This window comes from Gouania willdenowi, chromosome 3 (assembly GCF_900634775.1).
Source record: "Gouania willdenowi chromosome 3, fGouWil2.1, whole genome shotgun sequence".
Taxonomy (NCBI): Eukaryota; Metazoa; Chordata; class Actinopteri; order Blenniiformes; family Gobiesocidae; genus Gouania; species Gouania willdenowi.
Window position 1 is genome coordinate 12,586,846 of NC_041046.1, and position 18,631 is coordinate 12,605,476.

The 18,631-nt window shown below is 38.3% G+C and overlaps 2 protein-coding genes across 10 annotated transcripts in view; both read left to right on the top strand.

Annotated features, from left to right (window-relative positions):
* lrrc49 (leucine rich repeat containing 49) overlaps positions 1–9,483 on the top strand; it is a 35,218-nt gene extending 25,735 nt beyond the window's left edge. For all 3 annotated transcript variants that reach the window (XM_028443241.1, XM_028443242.1, XM_028443243.1), the window contains 5 exons: positions 2,759–2,993; positions 4,839–5,024; positions 5,705–5,814; positions 7,994–8,147; positions 8,766–9,483. In XM_028443241.1, coding sequence (XP_028299042.1) covers positions 2,759–2,993; positions 4,839–5,024; positions 5,705–5,814; positions 7,994–8,147; positions 8,766–8,981 — 901 coding nt within the window. In that variant the 3' untranslated portion in view covers positions 8,982–9,483. The remainder of the gene's footprint in view (positions 1–2,758; positions 2,994–4,838; positions 5,025–5,704; positions 5,815–7,993; positions 8,148–8,765) is intronic.
* Positions 9,484–14,856: 5,373 nt separating this feature from the next.
* thsd4 (thrombospondin type 1 domain containing 4) overlaps positions 14,857–18,631 on the top strand; it is a 76,960-nt gene continuing 73,185 nt past the window's right edge. For 6 of the 7 annotated variants that reach the window (XR_003672689.1, XR_003672690.1, XM_028436797.1 and 3 more), the window contains exons 1-4: positions 14,857–15,069; positions 15,379–15,456; positions 15,545–15,614; positions 16,661–16,989. Coding sequence is in view for 5 of the 7 variants with exons in the window: in XM_028436797.1 (XP_028292598.1) it covers positions 15,413–15,456; positions 15,545–15,614; positions 16,661–16,989 (443 nt within the window). In the remaining 2 variants the exon portion in view is untranslated. The remainder of the gene's footprint in view (positions 15,070–15,378; positions 15,457–15,544; positions 15,615–16,660; positions 16,990–18,631) is intronic. The other variant, XM_028436808.1, reaches the window with a different exon arrangement.

Sequence of the window (18,631 nt, forward strand, 5' to 3'; positions counted from 1 at the left end):
TAACCTGTCATACCAACCAGGTTCAAGAAATACCAAGCCCGACACCTTATCTCGGATTGGGGGAGCTTCCAGAGATCTCTTTTCAGCCGGCCAGTATCATTCCGTCCTCAATGGTGGTGGGCGCCATGCGATAGCCGATCGAGGCCAGGGTACGCCAGGCTGTCGACCAGGTGACAGTTCCAGTGTGCAACCAGCTCTACATCCTCACATTTCTCTTCTCTGATGTTATCCCATGGGTTCACACTGGAAGATTTGTTTGTCGCCCTGGAATTCGGAATACAGTTTTCATTATCAAGCAGCTCTTCTCGTGGCCCATCATGGAGAGAAAGGTGAGAGAATATGCTTCTGCATGCTCTGTTAGTGTGCAGAATAAGGACTACCGGTATCGCCTTGCTGGTTTACTAGACCCACTTACTGTGCCTCGGCTTCCCTGGTCTCCCTAGATTTGATCATTGGTCTGCCCACTTCTGGAGGTAACGCCAACATTCTTACACACATTTCATTCCCTTAATCATGCTAACCTCTGCCAATGAGTCTGCTGAGGTCCTGTTGTAACCTTCTTGTTTTAAAAGAAATACCAAATCGATATAAAAAAAATGCAGCATAAATTTTAAATCTACAAAAGCTTCCTTCTTTTAATGAAGTAGCGTTACTCTTGCATACAGTTTGATCATCTCCTGAACATTCTTCTTGACAGCTTCTCATTACCTCATATCTAATACTGTTAAAACTTTTATCTCAACACTGATCTAGGATTAGACTTATGGCCACTCTGGCTTTCTGTTGCTAAAATATTTTGTTGATTTGAATTAACAAATGAGCATAATTAGTTATTCTGAAGGGTCTTCTGATGGCCTGCAATGCTGAGATGTGTTCAATGCCCAGATGTATCTGCAGACCCAGAGAATTGAGCCCATTGAAACAAGCACAGACACTGTATTCTTGGGACTAGAACTCCTCCAGTCTCACACCATCAGGGGAAGTGAACATAATCAATATTAAAGCAGAGTAACACTCTGAACCAGAGGTGGTAAACTCATTTCAGTTCAAGGGCCACATATGACCTAGTTTGATCTCAAGTGGGCCGGACCAGAAACATCCATGCTTTTGTGAAGGAAAAAAAGCACAAATTCCAAACTGTATTGCCCTGTTTATGCAGGTTTGTGTGCAAATTGGCAGAATTCTGTGGGATAATTTGCGGAAATGCTCCAGGTTTGAAAAAAATTGTGGTTCAATAATACTGCTAATAATGTAGTAGCTACTGCAAGCACCATCATATTTTGGTTGGAGTTTTACTGAATTTGGGAACTTGAACGGAGTGAGATATTTAGACCTTACTGTATGATGATTGACAAAGAGTTTTTTTTGCTTTCATTAATACTCTGAAAAAAAATGATTGCAGACGTAACAAGATGCGTGTGGAATTTGGCCAGCAGGCCTTGAATTTGACACATGCTCTTGACCTTTTTTGTTATTTCTTCTTTCAATAGAATGCCCAGATATCAAGGGGCGGATTCACTAAAGGTTTAGGGGTTTTAAAACGTGTGCAAACGTCACTCCACGCGCTAATAAGGGGTACTAACTTCAGGGAATCAAGTGTGCGTGGCTGCTGTGTGTCAAAATGCGCCCTCAATCCATTGAGGGCGTTTCCCTCAAATGAATATGTAAAATAGGTGGATCTCACAAGGGGAGCAAAAAAATGAGAGGAGGAAATACAAATAAATTAATGCAGTGGGCGCAATGCAATTAATTAAATCTGGAACTGTTTGCTGTGATTGTTTTAGCACAGGAAAATATTACGACGGACAAGCAGGTGCAAACACATGCAGAGATGAGCTGCAGAAAATGTTTACACAAAACACAACGGATATGGAAAAAAAAACTCCAGTTAAGCTTTCTCGTATAAGAAAAATAAACATTTATAATACATAAGAAATGCAGAGTACAGTGTGCGCGTGCGTGCGCGTGTGAGAGAAAAAGCTGCACGGGCACGCGCAGTGGCGCGTGTGGAGTCCGTTTGCCGTGGTGCAGAGGATGTTGTGCGCGGAAATCCAAAAATGTCGCTCCGGAATCCGGACGCATCGCTTCAATGAGCTTCTGTGACTTTCTCTCCATATTTTGACCGTAAAACTCTTCTGTCGCATTGATGGCAGGAGCGTCAGGTCAGAATCACCTGAGCAGCTTGCGTAATTTAATCAGCGATGGCACAATATTCACAAATGAGTGTGTGTGACTACTCAGGAGCTCAGACCTGCTGGATGATGCTCAACAAATCATCTTCAAATGATGCTGATCGACTGATCGACTGATTGACAGACTCTGTTGCTGTATTAACCCCGATCAATGGCATCAACAGATCAATAGGACAGCTTCTTTCCAAATCCGCCTGTTTTAAAAGCAAAGTTACAGGACCGAGTGAAGCACCCACATTAAATTTGTGGGGAAAAATATAGGTTTTACATTTTATTTATTTATTTTTTTGTAAAAAAACCAAAACAAAACAAATATAATATATATATATATATATACAGTATATATATATATATATATATATATATATTTTTTAGTTTGTTTTGTACATTATTAAATGTTTGTGCAGTAGACAGAGAAGTCCACCAGCCTTCAATTGAACTCCTTCAAATTAGGGACGCACCTGGTTTACCACCCTTTATTTCAGATTTTAGTGAATCCGCCCCCAAATGTATTAAATTTGGCACATCAAACAAAACAATTATATGTTGGTGTCTTTTTAATGCAGGTTGCTAGAAGCTGGGAGTGGCAGTGTTCAGAGCCTGTCCTTATCTGACTGTCACCTGGCAGAGCTTGATGGAGACACTCTGCGGTTATTTGGCCTTGGGGCGCTGGAGGCCCTGGAAAGGGGATGGGGTGTACAGACTGCTGGTGCTGTCACAGTCATCACCTTCCGCTACATCAACTTTGACGCTATTGTACCAACAATGCCGCGGATAAGAGTGAAGTTCCCAAACCTATCGGTGAGACTGCACACACACTCTATCTGCACCAGCAGTTCAACCAATATTTCAGCATACCGCTCCTTTATAACAGCCCTGCTTTGAATACAGATGTGTAAATAACACCAAGCTTCTGTGATAACTTTGATCAGGTGTTTCCATTTCTAATAAATTCCTTATTTTTTTCTGACTTTTTCTATAGCTGTATACATTTATAATTCATATGAGCTATACAATAAGTATGATGTGATGCCATCACATAGTTGTAGAAAAAGTTAGTAATTTACCAGTAACTGCAGTGTTTCTTCAGATACTGTAATTTTGATTTTGATAATGATATACCTTAATTCCATTTAAAGTGTAAGATGATGTTCCCACATATTTAATTTACCAGTTCCTTAGAAAACCATTTATAGTCACATTACAATATTCTTTATGTCAGAATGTGTATTCCTTGCAAACCAATCAATCAGATCATTGATCAATGACAAATCCAATCAATTGCTGTCCAATCAGAATTCTGAATTTTTCAAGATGTAACTGTGAAATGCTCAGGCACACATTTGCTGTTTATAAATTAGCTACAAACTCAATGTCATTCCTTCATGTACTGACTTTATCTTTATGGAAGTGCCCATATTTGGGGCTTTGTTTGATACAGTTTTCATTTGAAAACAAATGGGGAGATGTTGGGTTATTACAAGATAAGATGTAAGATAAGATATAGCTGGTTACAGACCACTGTAGTAATGAAACAAACAGATTTATTATAATGCCTGCATAATCTTAAATCTGCAGTATGTAGAATCCTCTCTCTGCTCTGTTTTGAAACCGAAACCAAAACTTAGCCTCCCTTACCGGTGACTTTTGTGAATGCTCTTAGTGACTTTTTTCTCAATAGAGACTAGTGACAAATGTATGGACTCTTTTTGGAGACTCTGAGATGAATGTACGTATCACGCTAAATTACTGTCATGAGCAGCGACTGCTGTCATCAGCTCATCCCCACACAGCTTACACAGGCTGTGATCCCAGCTCCCGCTCAGGGCAGAGTGACAACCATCACTCCGCATCCAGACTATAAAGTGAATTGTGTCTGTTCTCTCCACTTTTGTTAAGCTTCTCTGAGGTTTACACGCAATGTATCCCATCTGTTCTCACTCTCCCACTGATACCAGTACGTGGGCCAGATGTTGGGCAATCACGAGGGTTCACTAGGACGCAAAGCGGTCCATTCCTACCGAGTATGTTTGTGCGTTTAAATTGTTGCATTTCCACCTTGGTCTGCTTTTTTTCGCTTGATTTGCTGTGTAACTGCGGTGTCTAATACCGCGATGGAGACTTGTGCTGGAATGGCTGTCATCGCACCTTTACTACCGATGGTACCTGAACGTGCCTGACTTCAGTCGAGCAGCCAATAGTAATGCCCAAAACAGCGTCACACCCCTGGATTTATAAATGTACAGGGCCAAGAGAAGGAGAAGAGATTCACTGTCCAGTCAGAACACTTTGGATAACAATCTCCTCAAAGATGATTATTGAATTTTGACCAAATTATGCAAAAAAAAAAAAAACTTACACACTAGCTTTAACCAAAAATAATAATGACAAAGCATGGGTAACTGATGAATTTCAGAATAACAGTAAAAAAAAAAGAAAAGAAAAGAAAGAAAATAAGTATACCACAGCCAAAAAGTCCTTATGTGTCAGCATGAGTTGAATACTTGTCATTATAAGCTAATAAATTATTTTCACTGTATATAAAAAAGAAAAAGAGTCTTCCCTCCACACAGTTGGTACACTTGAACACATCTTTGAGAAACCTTGTTTTAGTCTTACTCAATATCAGCACTGCTTTGTTTGCAGCATCTGATTTTCCTGGAAACCAATATTAGCCGTCTGCCGCAGCTGGCAGCTTTGGCTCAAGTGAAGCGCTTGGAGCAGCTGACCATTCATGCAGAGGGTAACCCAGTGGTTGGTCTGTCTCTGTGGCGATCCTTCGTCATCTACCGTCTCTATCACTTTAATCTGCAAAGGATTAATGGTCAGGAGGTGAGCAACAACTGGAATTGTAATGCCATGCAGTGTGTACATTATGAGTTACGTTTCCTACATTTCACCTGGACTACAAGCGTGAAATTAAATAATTTTCTGAGACTATGTTTAGCTATACATAATCATATTGTGACATATTGCTCCTACACTATCAAGTCAAAATATCCCGCATAGGTATCCTGTTATCATGGAAACCATAGAATGTCACCAAGGTAATTTACAATCCCGCATGAGTTAGTAGCCATTTGTTGGTAAGCTTGGCCATACAAAATTATTTAAATTTCAATGATTTACAGTATATGCTCTAAAAAGGCTCTTTCTTTTTTTTTCTTCTTCTATAGATAAGTATGCTGAAGTTGCTATAGTTTCCTTTTAAAGAGACACATATACTGTAGTTTAATACGCACATTATAAATCAAATTGCAAACAAGCAAAAATATGAGTATGTATCTTGAACGGTTACAAGAGCAGCTTTTAAAAACACAATTACCTAAATAACTTCAAACTTCTTCCTTGCAATGTTAGTGTCACATATTTCATCTCCACAAGACAAACTCTGTTGGAAAGAATCAAATTAAAGTCTGAGGCAATTAATGTGAGATTAACATGACAAATCAATCAATGAGGTGCTTTGGGTTGTGTGTGTCTTGGCTTGCCTGTGTGTGTCTCCATCTCAGGTGACCATGAATGATGTGATTGCTGCAGAGCGAGTGTTTGGGACCCTGGGTCATATAGCAGCCACTGAAACTCCACGATGCCGCCTCCTCCTACTGCTCGAAGAGTCCAGGTGAGAACCTCACGTTACAGAACACAACTTCAACTTCACATAACCACCTACTACATGCCTGCCTATTTGAGTCCTGTACTCGCTTACATGTGAGTTATAGTTTCTGAGTTTGTAGGCTCTTATACGTGTGCGTGCGATGCCGTGCATGCCTGCACGAAGCCTCGTGTGCATAGACTTTTGTGACTGGGCCTGGCATTGAACTTAGACAGTGTGTCTCAGGGTAAGGGTGGGTACTTGGCACTTTGACACAAACATTCCTGTCTCTTCCCACCAAAAAAACAAAACTTCTTGAGGTCTTTCACTGTCTTTGGGTCAATGAAAACAAAATCCTGCTGCTCCCTTTGTCACGCACAGTGATACAATGTAAGGAGTCCAGGACTCATACAGTTAGAAGAGATCTGAATTCTACAAGAATGTTACTTTATCATCATGGATTCTTTTAGAGCATGAGAGTCGATTCACGTTACATAAAATGGAACTAACTGACAACAAATTTTTAAATGTTATTTACAGTTTTTGGTTATTTTTCTTTACTTAAATGGTGAGTAAAAAAACAATAACCCAAAAACTATATTTAGTTTAAATGAAATTGTAATCAGATTTTTTTCCCCCTAAAAGTTTTCAGTAAGTATTTGATTAGAAAGTGGACATCTTGGTTTAAAAAAAACAAATATTTATTTATTTTTTCTTTTTAAATAAACCTGAGGAAAACCATCTGCACTGTATCTCCTTGATACACATATGCCTGAGGGAGAAGATTTATTTCAAGTCAGTATTTAAGTGTTAATCGCTGCTTCCTGCTGGCAGAAACTGCACACCCTAAGTGCAATGCAATGACTAATAATTTTGTGTTACAGCTGTAGAATGTTGCACCAAATACATTCTAATAAACCTAGTGTGTAATAGGTGATAATATACAGTGTGGTTAATTATGCTGTTATTTTATATTCCCATCATTGTGTGATGTAAAGAAGACAAGACACAACTGTCTTGATGGGAAAAGCTATCTGTAACAAAACAGGAAACCAAACTTCATCAAATCAAGCTTATTCCTAAACAGGGGATTTAAGGGTAATCATTTGATACTTCACCTTTATTGAGATCTTCAATTCATCTTTATTTATTTACTCAAAATATAGTTGTGATGAAAAAGACCTGACATTTCCACACGAGCAAGCATTAGCGACGGTGGAGAGGGAAAACTCCCTTTTACAGGAAGAAACCTCCAGCAGAATCAGACACAGTATCACACATGACTTGTACAATACAGGTATTTAGCAATTGTAATTTCTGTGACTTCTGGGCAGGTATATTGCTGGGAACATTCAATTTGGGAATCCCTATTTCAACAAGAACCAAAAAATCAAATCACGAACCAATATTTAATTAATTATTACCCAGACAATTAAAACAATGCAGTCAAATAAGAAAGCTGATCAGCTGTACTCATTTTACTCCTAAATTTCACAATTGACTGGAAGTTTTTGATTTAATTAAAAATATTTTTTTTTTTTAAAGGACACTACCTGTCTACATCTCATTATTAAGGCTCCACCCACAGAGGCACAATGGTAGTTTGATAGTTTTGTATAGAATCTAACTTTGAACTAACAAATGACACAGGCAGCAAGCTCCTTGCTGGTGCCATGCATCATTTAATGCATTTTAAATTATGGCCCCCTCCCTTTAACTTTATACAATTGTGAAATTTGTCTTTTCTCTTTAGAACAAGAATGTTAATTCTGTTTGTTGGTGAGAATTGCAGACTTTTTCACTTTCTAAAGTTAATTGGTTCAAATATTTAACCAAACCAAATTGAATTGTATTTTTCTATTATTCATGAAAGTTTCATGTATGATCTGTGTGTTCATGAAGATAAAAGTAATAGTAGCTCACAAACAAACAATCAAAAATAGTTTTAGTCTAGAACTTTCCATCTGCTCTACATGCTTTATGTCAATATTGAATAAAATGCTTGCAATGTTTAAGTTTTTTCATGAGAATATTAAGTATTGTGAATATGCTTGGCCCAATTACAATGTAGTGTCTTCATCAGGCGTCACATAAGGTTTGCATCGGACCAATCTGGTCATGAGCACTTTGATAACTACTGTTAGATGTCATGAGCTCTTTCTCCTTAACTTTCGTATCCTTTGTTTGTCTCCTCCTCACACGTCAGGAAGCGCCAGCTACAGTTCCTATTGGAGGGCCGTGGCCGGCGTGCAGGCCTCAGTCTTGAGGAGTTGCGGGATAATGGGAAGCTCCTTGGAGAAGGCCTGAGCAGAGCTTTGTTTAACTATCCGAGCAGAGACTCCAGTACAGACAGTCCTGAGGTTAGTTAGTCTTACAGAGTTTAACAACATCACACCTGTTTGAGAGAAGGAGAAAACCAGGGGTGAACAATGTTACTCACAGTTTCATTGAATTAATTAACAGGATACATTAGCAAGTAGCATTAGCAATTTTGTTTTCAGCACACCTTTTATTTTTTATCTGTGTTATTTTAGAAGTTATTTTAATGAAAATTATGGAAACAAACTTAGATAACTTAACTTAGTCAATAAAAAGATGTCCGTGGACAGCTAGGTCCACCTGCAAATCAGGTTGTCAGAAATTGATCAGCAATGAAAAGGACTTAATTACAACAAGAACAGCAGTTGCTGGACACTGATGTATTCCTGGCATTCTAGATAATTTATTTATCAAACCTTTAAAGAGGAAGACTGTTACTATGGAGGAAGACTGTTACTATGGCAGCAACAGAAGTCTGTCTTCATTCTTTAAATTCAGTGTACGGAAAAGATCAATCATATGCTTTTAGATTTTGGCATTATTTTGTTGCCACAAGTAATCAGGACTTCAGTGATGGTTTGAAATGGTTTGGTTCAAGCAGAAATATATGGTCAAATTAAAATCCAAAAATCTTCAAATATGTCTTTTTTCTCTTACAGGAGAATGCTGTTGAGGCATCTGAGCGTGCTCCTATGATTGAGCAATACCTCCAAGAGTTGGTGCAAAGGGCATCGGACACTAATTTAAAGGGCGAGGCTTTGCACAAGCTGTGGCCCTCCATGTTTGCTGAGATGGTGCGGGACTGTGTGTTGGAAATGAGGGACCAAGCAGCCTTCTGCCAAACCAGCCTAGCAAAGCTCTCCCAGACCAAGTGAATAGGACCAAGGGTTTCCAGTCTTAGGCCACATGTAGGCTAGACATTCAACCACAAATTATTACACACACAGTTTTCTAGGGCACTTTCCATGCTTCTTCCCACATAATCACTGAGTGATTTTATCACCTTTTTTAAAAATTGAAACCTGTATTTCTCCAGTCTGTTGGAAGCGATGATCTCAAAATGGATGTAAATGTTTGAAAAAGATGTCTGAAGAAACAGTGATGAAAAAGGCATCTTGAATAATTGTAGACTTTAATGGAAAACTCACAGATTAACTCTTCAAACTTGGACTTTGTTCAAGAAAGTTGTCTACAGAACATATTTAGCACTTTAGTAGCCTTCTGAGAGACCCCTCTATGACATTACTATCATCAGCAGAAATGACCACTATCTTCTTTCTTCAGATCTGAATGATTTTTCTGTCTTAAAACCTGACTTGTAAGTCATTCTCACTCTATAAGTAAGGGCATGTAAAAGATGAATGATCTTTCTTTGTTTACCACTACTTTTCTTTAATTTACTTAGTATTAAAATATTCTGCATTGCAAGTGATTGCACCTCTTGGATCATTCTTAAGGTGAGAACATGTATGAAATTCATGGGACAGCACCAGTGTTAATGTTGACGGCAAATTTTGATTTAGTTTTAGTTATGGTCTTTTGACTAAAATGCAGTTTTAGTCAAAATGTAGTCATTAGGACTATTTCAGTTATACATTCTAGTCTTCCATGAAACAAAATTAGATTTCATTAGATAACTTCCAAAAAAAAAAACTTAGTTCTGATTGAATTTATATTATGACATAGTTTTTTAAGTTTAGTTATTGTACTTGAAAATGTTTAGTCAAAGAAAACTTGTCAACAAATTTAACACTGGACAGCACCAGAGGGACCAGGTCAACCAGGGTGTGCATTGGTGGTCTCTTGACTAGGGACCCAAACCCTTGAGTGCAAGTGGATCCTGACTGTGGATAAAGAGAAAGATAGTGAGGGGATATTGTTGAAAGGAACGGCATCGTCTTTGGTAGACAACCAGTCCACTATGAGGACAAGGAGCCTGGTGATGCAAAGAACTGGCAATGTCTCCCATTGTCTCACTCAGCGACGTTTGTACTGAAATATGCAGCCAGTCAAAGCTTACTGACGCAGGTTCATCCCTAATTACCACTGGATGCGTAACTGCTGCGTAACAGCAACAGAGCTGATATGTTCCCATTCTATTCAATGTGTCAATTTCCACCACATGTGTAAGTGATCGGTCACAGCTCTGTAATGACCTTGTCAGTCCAGTGCTCTCTGCAGCAGATACACAGACCTCTTATTTTTGATGTTGAGCAAGTGGACTTGGAGCAAGTCCCTTAGCCCCAATCTGGGTGCCTGCAATTGGCAGTCCACTGCTACCCCTCGGGGAAAATGGGGGAATTGCAGAGAAGAATTTCACTACGGTGATGAATAAAGTACACATTATTATCATTAAAACTGACTGAGTTGACACAAAATACAAAGACGACTGACAGATTATGATGAACAATGACATTATATCACCCAAGAGAAACAGTAATGATCCTGAAACATTGCTTTGAAAGAGTAGCATTGTTGGCTCATTGGTCTTTCATTAACCGAATCACAGAATGTCAAACAGCTCCATGTAGGCACAGGTCCTGCTGCATCATGCTATCTGCCCGACTGAAGATCCAAGTCTCTGTCAATGGGAGAATGGCTCCCTGTGCCAAGAAATACAATGATACAATGATGTCAGAAGACAAAAGGAAAGCTATTAAGATGTTTGCAGTTGTCACTTAGCAGCATCGCAGACAATGTGGGAGGCCTGCTGATGTAGCATAGCGTTGGTCCAGCTTCTGAATCAACTTTGTGACCAACTGATTTCCTAATACCAACTCCTCTGACATTGTCTCCCAGGCCTATTTACGGACAGACCACCAGTCTATTGCTGAGCAAACATACAGTGACAATCATATACAGATTTACTCTTTTAGCACATTTCAAAACTCCAATAATACCAAAGAAGTAAAGGTAAACCAATGCATGCACAGTGTATATTAGTGGCATCTCAGACCACTTGTTTTAGAGATAGATCACTTGTTTCAGAAGTGATTGAATCTTGGTTCAATTAATTAATCAATGCAAAAGGAAAATTCAGAGGAATATACAGCATAGATGGAGCTTCCTGATACAACCTTTTTATACTTCTGATATCTATATTGTGCCAATATGATATTAGCATTAATTATACTTACTTTTATTATTTATTTTTAGTGTGGAATGCTAGGCAAGGTTTGATTGAGTGATTGCACTCAAACAGAACAAAGGTCAGCAAGAGTAGGCATGAGAAGAACCCATCTATTATTAACCAATGGTTACAGAATGTTAGTCTTAAACACAAGAATATTCTACAATTAAATAAATTAAATATAAACTGAATTAGAAAACTGTGAAAAATAAATAAATAAATGAAAACAATTTATATTATTTGAGAGATTTTAGATACAGGTAGATATAATCCGACACTCAATTTTTGCTCAAATCAGACATATCCCAGATCAAAATTGGATCAGAACACCCTCGATATGGCATGGTTTTGTTGAGTTGAGTTAAAAACCTTATTTATTAATAATAATAATAATAATAATAATAATAATAATAATAATAATAATAATAATAATAATAATTAAAGACTCACAGGCATAAGTTTATGTCATAAAACTAAAGACTTATAGAAAACTTGAAAATGTCTAATTAAAATAATTAGAAAACGTGACATATCAAGATCCAAGTTTGGATCTATGACAGTTTGATATGTTGGCTTTAGTGTAATTGTGCCAAAAAAACGTTCATTTGGTGGAGTCACCTCAATCGCCTATCAAAATAAAAAATTCATAATACGACAGAAAAAACCCAACAAGATCCACATGAACAAGTATATAGCCACCTAACAAAATCAACATTGTAAAACACCATTAAAGAAACATAAACAATTATTTAATATAGCCTCCATACTCTCCCAACAAGATATATCTCGACACGGCAGCGCATTCGTTGTTTGTGTTGGAAACACAGAAACACGGAGAAAATGACAACAACTCGGAACAGCCTTTGAGAAGGGGTGTGGCCTCCTCCTGCCATACAGCGGTTAGGAAATAGCGATGTTTAGTGATTTGGGCTATGAAAAGCACAAAATGCTGACACTTTCAAACTTATAGGTATTGTCGGAAATTTAAAAATAAATAATTTATAATTATATTATAATTAAAACAAATAATCAAAATATCAATTCACCCTTGGGTAGGCACTTCCTACCTTGCCTACCCTGACTGCACTTCACTGGTGAAAGTGCTATTAGCTTTTTTTTTTTTTTTTTGGTAGTCTTTATTTATCTAACAGCAGTCAAAAAATGCTGAGTGTGTCAATAGTGTTACAATATAGACTTTGTATTACTAAAAAAACCAAAAACTAATAAGTCTTTATTCAATACAATGGCTGAATTTTGTTTATACCTTTCTAGAGACTCAAAGTGCATTTTAGAAACCACTATTCATTCATTCATTCATTTCTTTTATTCCTATCATGAAAATGCATAGTTGTACAAGCCACATATGATTCACACTTTAATTGTTTTATACATTTCCATGATCAGAAAGGAACACATAGAAGAATAATATTTCTATTTTTAACTGCCCACTTTTTTTTAAACAAAGATAATATTAGATGGCTTTATCGCTGTTCCCTCCACCATCACCCAAACTCCAACACACTTTATAATATTCATTTAAGCATTTTTACAATAAACACATCCACTCAAAATCAAAAATCAATTAGATATGATGCAAGTTGTTTCTTTTTGTAACACTTTTTAAATTCCAAAATAGTTTTGCAACTTTTTAAATATTTCTTTTGAGAATTCCATGCTTTTACACCAGTAACAGACAAGCACATTTGTTTCAAATCTGTTAGTGCTATTGGATGTTTAAAGTCATACCGCCTTCTATGATTTTCATCTTCAGAAGTTGACACAAATAACGTTTGTAAGTCCTGTGAGCTTTGTTTCTAGCTTTGAACATCACTAATAGAGTTTGCAATTCTACAATGTCTTTTTGTATTAATAGTCCTGATCTAATGAAGAGTGGATTTGTGTGGTCTCTAAATCCTGCTTTAAAATTGATATGAATGGCTCTTTTTTGTAAAATAAATAAAGTTATGTTGCTGTGATATGTATTACCCCATGTTTCTACACAATAATTTAAATAAGGTAGAATAATTGAGCAATACATCATTCTCATTGTATGGTAAACTGTATTCACCCTTACTCAAAATAAATAAGCTTTTAGATACCTCATTTTTTAGATGCAAAATATGAGCTTTCCATGTCAACTTCTCATTTAAGATGACCCCTAGAAACCTTGTTTCAGACACATTGTGTCACATTGTTAATGGATAAACTGACTTCTGCATTTCTTTTATTACTGAATACCATAAACTTAGTCTTGGTCAAACTTAAAGATTCACATAGTCATACTTGTGAAGGTACAGTATGCATCTTCTGAAGCCTTCGCTGCCATTCTGCCCACAGTGTAAAACTCATTTACAAAAACATTTGCACATAATAAGTTATCAGTTGTAATTGGAATAAAGCAGGATTTTAACTGCCAGTTCACCGTGGTGTTGGTGGATAGTATACTGTATATAAGATACAAGAGGGCCCTTGGTTGGACTGTTGTTGAGTCATGATCTAAGACCTGTCAATTTGCATGGAGTTTGCATGTTCTCCTTGTGCTAGCACAGGTTTCCACGTGGTCATAGGTGGTTTTCTGACCAACTTCCTGTCCAAGATATACTCCTCTCGCACCCAAGTGCATTAAGGCAAGGCAAGGCAAATGTATTTGTATAAACTATATATGGATGTGCGCTTATACATAAAAAAGGGAGAAATGTATGCACACCAAATTGCCGTAAAGCACCTTATTATTACCACTTTTTCTTTTACTGAACACTCATATCATAGGCCTGTACGATCATTGGTTTCTGTTTAAAATCCTTGTTCTTCAAAGCTGCTCCAAATTCACACTTGTTTGAAACATTTGAATAACACTGGTGACAAGTATCTAAGTACAAACACTTTGTTACTATACTTAAGTAGTTTTTTTTTCTGGTATCTGCACTTTACTTGAGTGTTTCTTTGTTGGCGACTTTTACTCCTTACTTTAAAATAAATAAATAAACAAACAAATGTACTTTCTACTGAGCTGGTTGCTTTTTAGACCTTCTAAGATGACGTCACGGCATAAAAAGACGCAAACATTTTCAAGTTTTTACAAAATGTTAAACTCAAAGCTGCTCTGGGTTTAATTGAACATTTGCACTTCTTTTTCTTGAAACATTTAATCACAAATTGTATCTATTAAGTATGTATTATAAATTCTCCAGGTGTTCATAAAGGGTAACGGATTTAATTTATTTCCATGTACCAGTATTCTACAAGTTCTTATAACAATAATAGATCTGGAATTTTCTGGTTTAAAAACACTGTTTTTTTTTTTATTGAAAGGGCATTTGTTATACTTTCTACTTAAGTAAATGTATTTATTTATTTTTTTTACTTTTATTTAAGTAAGGGAGCAACTTCAATACTTTTACCAGAGACATTTCTTTTATTCCAGTATCTATATTTTAAGTTGAGTACTGAAGGCTAGTACTTTTGCCATCTCTTCACTGGACCATAAACGGTGCTGAAACAATGCCATGCCTTCATGTTTCCATGCTTCCATACTTCCATGCTGCCAGCAGGGGGTGCTGCTCTCTCTGTTCCCCCCCCCCCCCCCCCCCACCTCAGTTACCTGCTGTCTGTCTGTCTGTCTGTCTGTCTGTTGAGGGGAAAACTCTCCGGAACGACTTTTTTCCTGCACTTTGTAAACCACTTTGCTTGGGCTTGTTTTGCCTCTTTGGATGTTAAAGAATGGTTTGAATGAGTGTATGTAAAGCTTCTGGAGGGAAAACTAAAGCTTTAATTTGAACTGATCGACCATGAGGAAAGAGAGGGCAGTGAGGCGGTAACATCAGCAATCCCCGGTAGGAGAAACACACAATATGTCAAGATATAAGATTTTAGCACTCTTCTAGAATGAATAATATTTCGAAGCTAAAATTAATGTAATTATATAAAAAGTTTGGTTTTGTAAAAAGGCGTTGCTTGTGTGTTAAACTACTTTACAGGGAAAAGCAGAGATATTTTAAGATTAAACACCCTATGGTTTTTAACGTGCACTATTGGGCTCCGCTATTAAGGCCAAAATGACAATCATAATAATTTTTTGATCACTTAATTTTTCTGCTACTGACATGTTTCTCTTATCTTAAAAAAAAAAAAAAAAAAAAAAGATAGTTTCTCTCTACAGTGAAGTGACTCACACATATGAAGCACAGGACTATGCAGAAAGCCTGTTTTTGGATTGTCAGGTAATCCCAAAAAACTGTGACAAAAACTCAAAATCTGTTGTCAAGTACAGGTTATGATTGACTCTGTTTTCCTTTCGGTTGGTCTCAGGGACTTTATGCTGCTCACGGTGCTCTGGTCCAACCATGCAGACAGCCAACAGACTTCACATCACAGAAAGGTGAGCAAGAGACACTGACAGGACACAGGAAGTTCAAAATCTCTGTTTAAACATGTGTGATCAGTTTGGCATCTCTCAATGTTAGACCTCCCTTCTATATTTCCAGGAATTTGACTTCTTAGCTTAGTGATTTATCTGCTAATCAGACATTGTTGGCAGAGTTGAGTGTGGTTGAGAGTTTGCATAATGGTGTCTTGTCAGCACAGACAGTGCTGCTCTAAAGATTAAATGAATGTATTCCCAGAGGGGAAGTTAAGCCTGGTGATAATCCGTGAAGTGGTAGTGTGAGAGTGAAAGCTCCTGTTGAGAGCCGTGGAACACAGAAGGTTGCTGTCAGCTGTCAGCAGATCACCTCTTGAACCCTGCAGCCACGGGTGCGGCAGGCACATCGACGGCCCTGTCAGTAAGTGAGTATGGGCTGTATCTGTGTGTGCTTCCACTGGGGGTCCAGCTGTGTGACCTGGTGCTGACCCTGAGGCGACAGTAGTGTGGAGTTACAAAAGCTTTAGCAGGAGAAGAGGTGGGGGAAGGAGGTCCAAAGTGTCTGTGAATAGCTCCACAGGATGAGTGACAGCAGAGCAGTTTCCTGCCAACCCTCCTCACTGCTTCTGTATTCTTCCTCTATCTGCTGAAAAGTCAAAGGTAGCTAAGCTCTTACTATGGCCATGTGTTTGCCCAGGGAGCTCACTGTGAATGGAGACAAAGTCCTCCTTAAAGAGCAGGATTACCATGGATAAAGCTGGCCTGGCACAGCCCTCCGGCTGGCACCCTAAAAGAGGGGGAAACCATGCAGTTCTGGCTCAGTTGCACAGAGTGTACACATAGAAATGCAGGTAGCCAGTTGGAGATAGGCCATATGCCAACAGCCATTAATCAGCCAAATCAGGGCTTTATTACTCTAAACTGGTGTCTGGTTGATGAGGATCAGAGGTGCAGGGCCATCATCGTGATGCGATGACATCATTGGTTGGCTTCATATCAGCTAATGTCCTGTAGAAATAAAAAGTCTGGTTTGTGTTCACCAGACGTCTGCTCTATCACTACAGGCTCCTCACAGGACAGAACCACTTCAAGAGTTAAGATCAGAGCGCAGAGAGACTCATGGCTCCTGGGGCACCTGGGGGTCCTGGTCAACCTGCTCCCGCACTTGTGGAAAAGGGGTCCAAGAGCAGACTAGGTCCTGTTTGCCCGTGTACACTCCAGCCCAGTACCCCACCAAGGAGGCAGGGTTGGAGCCCCAGCAACCTGTTGGTGTCATTTCAGCCCTACGTCCATCAGTTCCCCTTCTACGTAACACAGAAAGAACCTCCAACAGCAGCAGTCGAGGGGACGTATGGAGGACCAGGACTAAGGAGACCAGGCCTGGAGAAAGAAGGTACATTGAAGCTGGAACAAAGTACCAATATTTAACTTGGTGTGGTCAAAAAAGGGAGAGTTTGGGTTACAAAGAACAAATATAATGGAAAAAATACTTTGTTTTTTTTTTATTACATAAAAACACAAAAACTTATTGTGTTAAATATTACTAGATAGTTACTAGATATCAGGTTCCAGATTAACAGTTTAGACTTAAATAGTTTTAACTCCAGAAAAAATCATTGGCTGCCCTCTCTCTTCATCACAGACACTTCTCACCCAGCTCATCACATACAGTATTCACCCTTCTGCCCTCAGGGAGGCGATACAGTACAATCAGATCACGTACCACCAAACTCATAAAGTTTCTTCCCAAAGCCATCCACTCTAAATCAGTGGTCAGCAACACGGTGGCCCGTGGACACCAGATAGCCCGCAAGGACCATGTGAGGGGCCTTCAGGAGCTCTAGTCAAATTCAAATTCAATTCAAAACAGCTTTATTGGCATGAGAAAACAGGTTTACATTGCCAAAGTAAGTGTGAGAACCATGTACACACGAAAAGATTAAATGTTGTATAATTTGTGTAAAACAATAAGATAAAAATAAAATAATAAAATAGGCTTTCACTATATATATATATATATATATATATATATATATATAAATATGTAGAACACAATTTACAATTAAGTTATAAATGTTGTAGAAGTCGAGGTTCTGTACAGAATTTTACACATATTAATATACACACACATATGTGTCCGGTTATACAAGCACATACATACTGTACATATGTATGTGTATATATATATATATATATATATATATATACGTATACATATATATATATATATATATATATATATATATATATATATATATATATATATATATATATATATATATACACAGTACATGTACACAAACACCTACATATGTATATATTCATACATGTATGGGCAGACTATATATACATAAATGTAATGCAGCTGTAGGGTCTGTTGGGGCTGGAGGTCGTTAGAGTTCCTTTCCTGTCACAGCAGTCTTGCTGCTGTGTTTGCACATTGCTGGACTTCCCCGAGCAGGTAGGAGAGTTTGTGGATGTCAGACAGGTTCTGAAAGTCTTTGTGGGTGTGTGCGATCAGGGGGAAGTAAGTGTCTCTGAGGTCCTGGTAGCTGGGGCAGGAGGTGAGGAAGTGCAGCTCGGTCTCCACCTGGCCTTAGGTGTAGTGGGTGTCGGCCTTTCTCTATGTGCTCGCTGAGTCTGTACCGGGTCATGATTTTCCGGAGCTGCGGGTTGGTCACAGTGTTCAGGTATTCTGCCATTGTCTACTACCTGTTTAGGGCCAAGTATACTTCCAGTTTGTTCTGGGTTTGGGTTGATTCTTTCCAGTGGTTCAGGTAGTTTTGTTTTTGTTTTCTTATGATGTGGTTCATACTCAGTTTGATTATGGAGTCCTAGAACCAGCTGGCTGAGAGGGCATCCGTCTATGGTCTCTGTGTAGGTGAGGGCTTTGTGGTGGAGGGTGCTGGGCTCACTTTCCTTGAGGTGCTCATAAAATTTGATAGCTCTCTTCTAGATTTTAATAATTACAGAGTACTGTCCTAATTCTGTTCTGCATGCATTGTTTGGTGTTTTTTGCTGGACATGGAGGATGG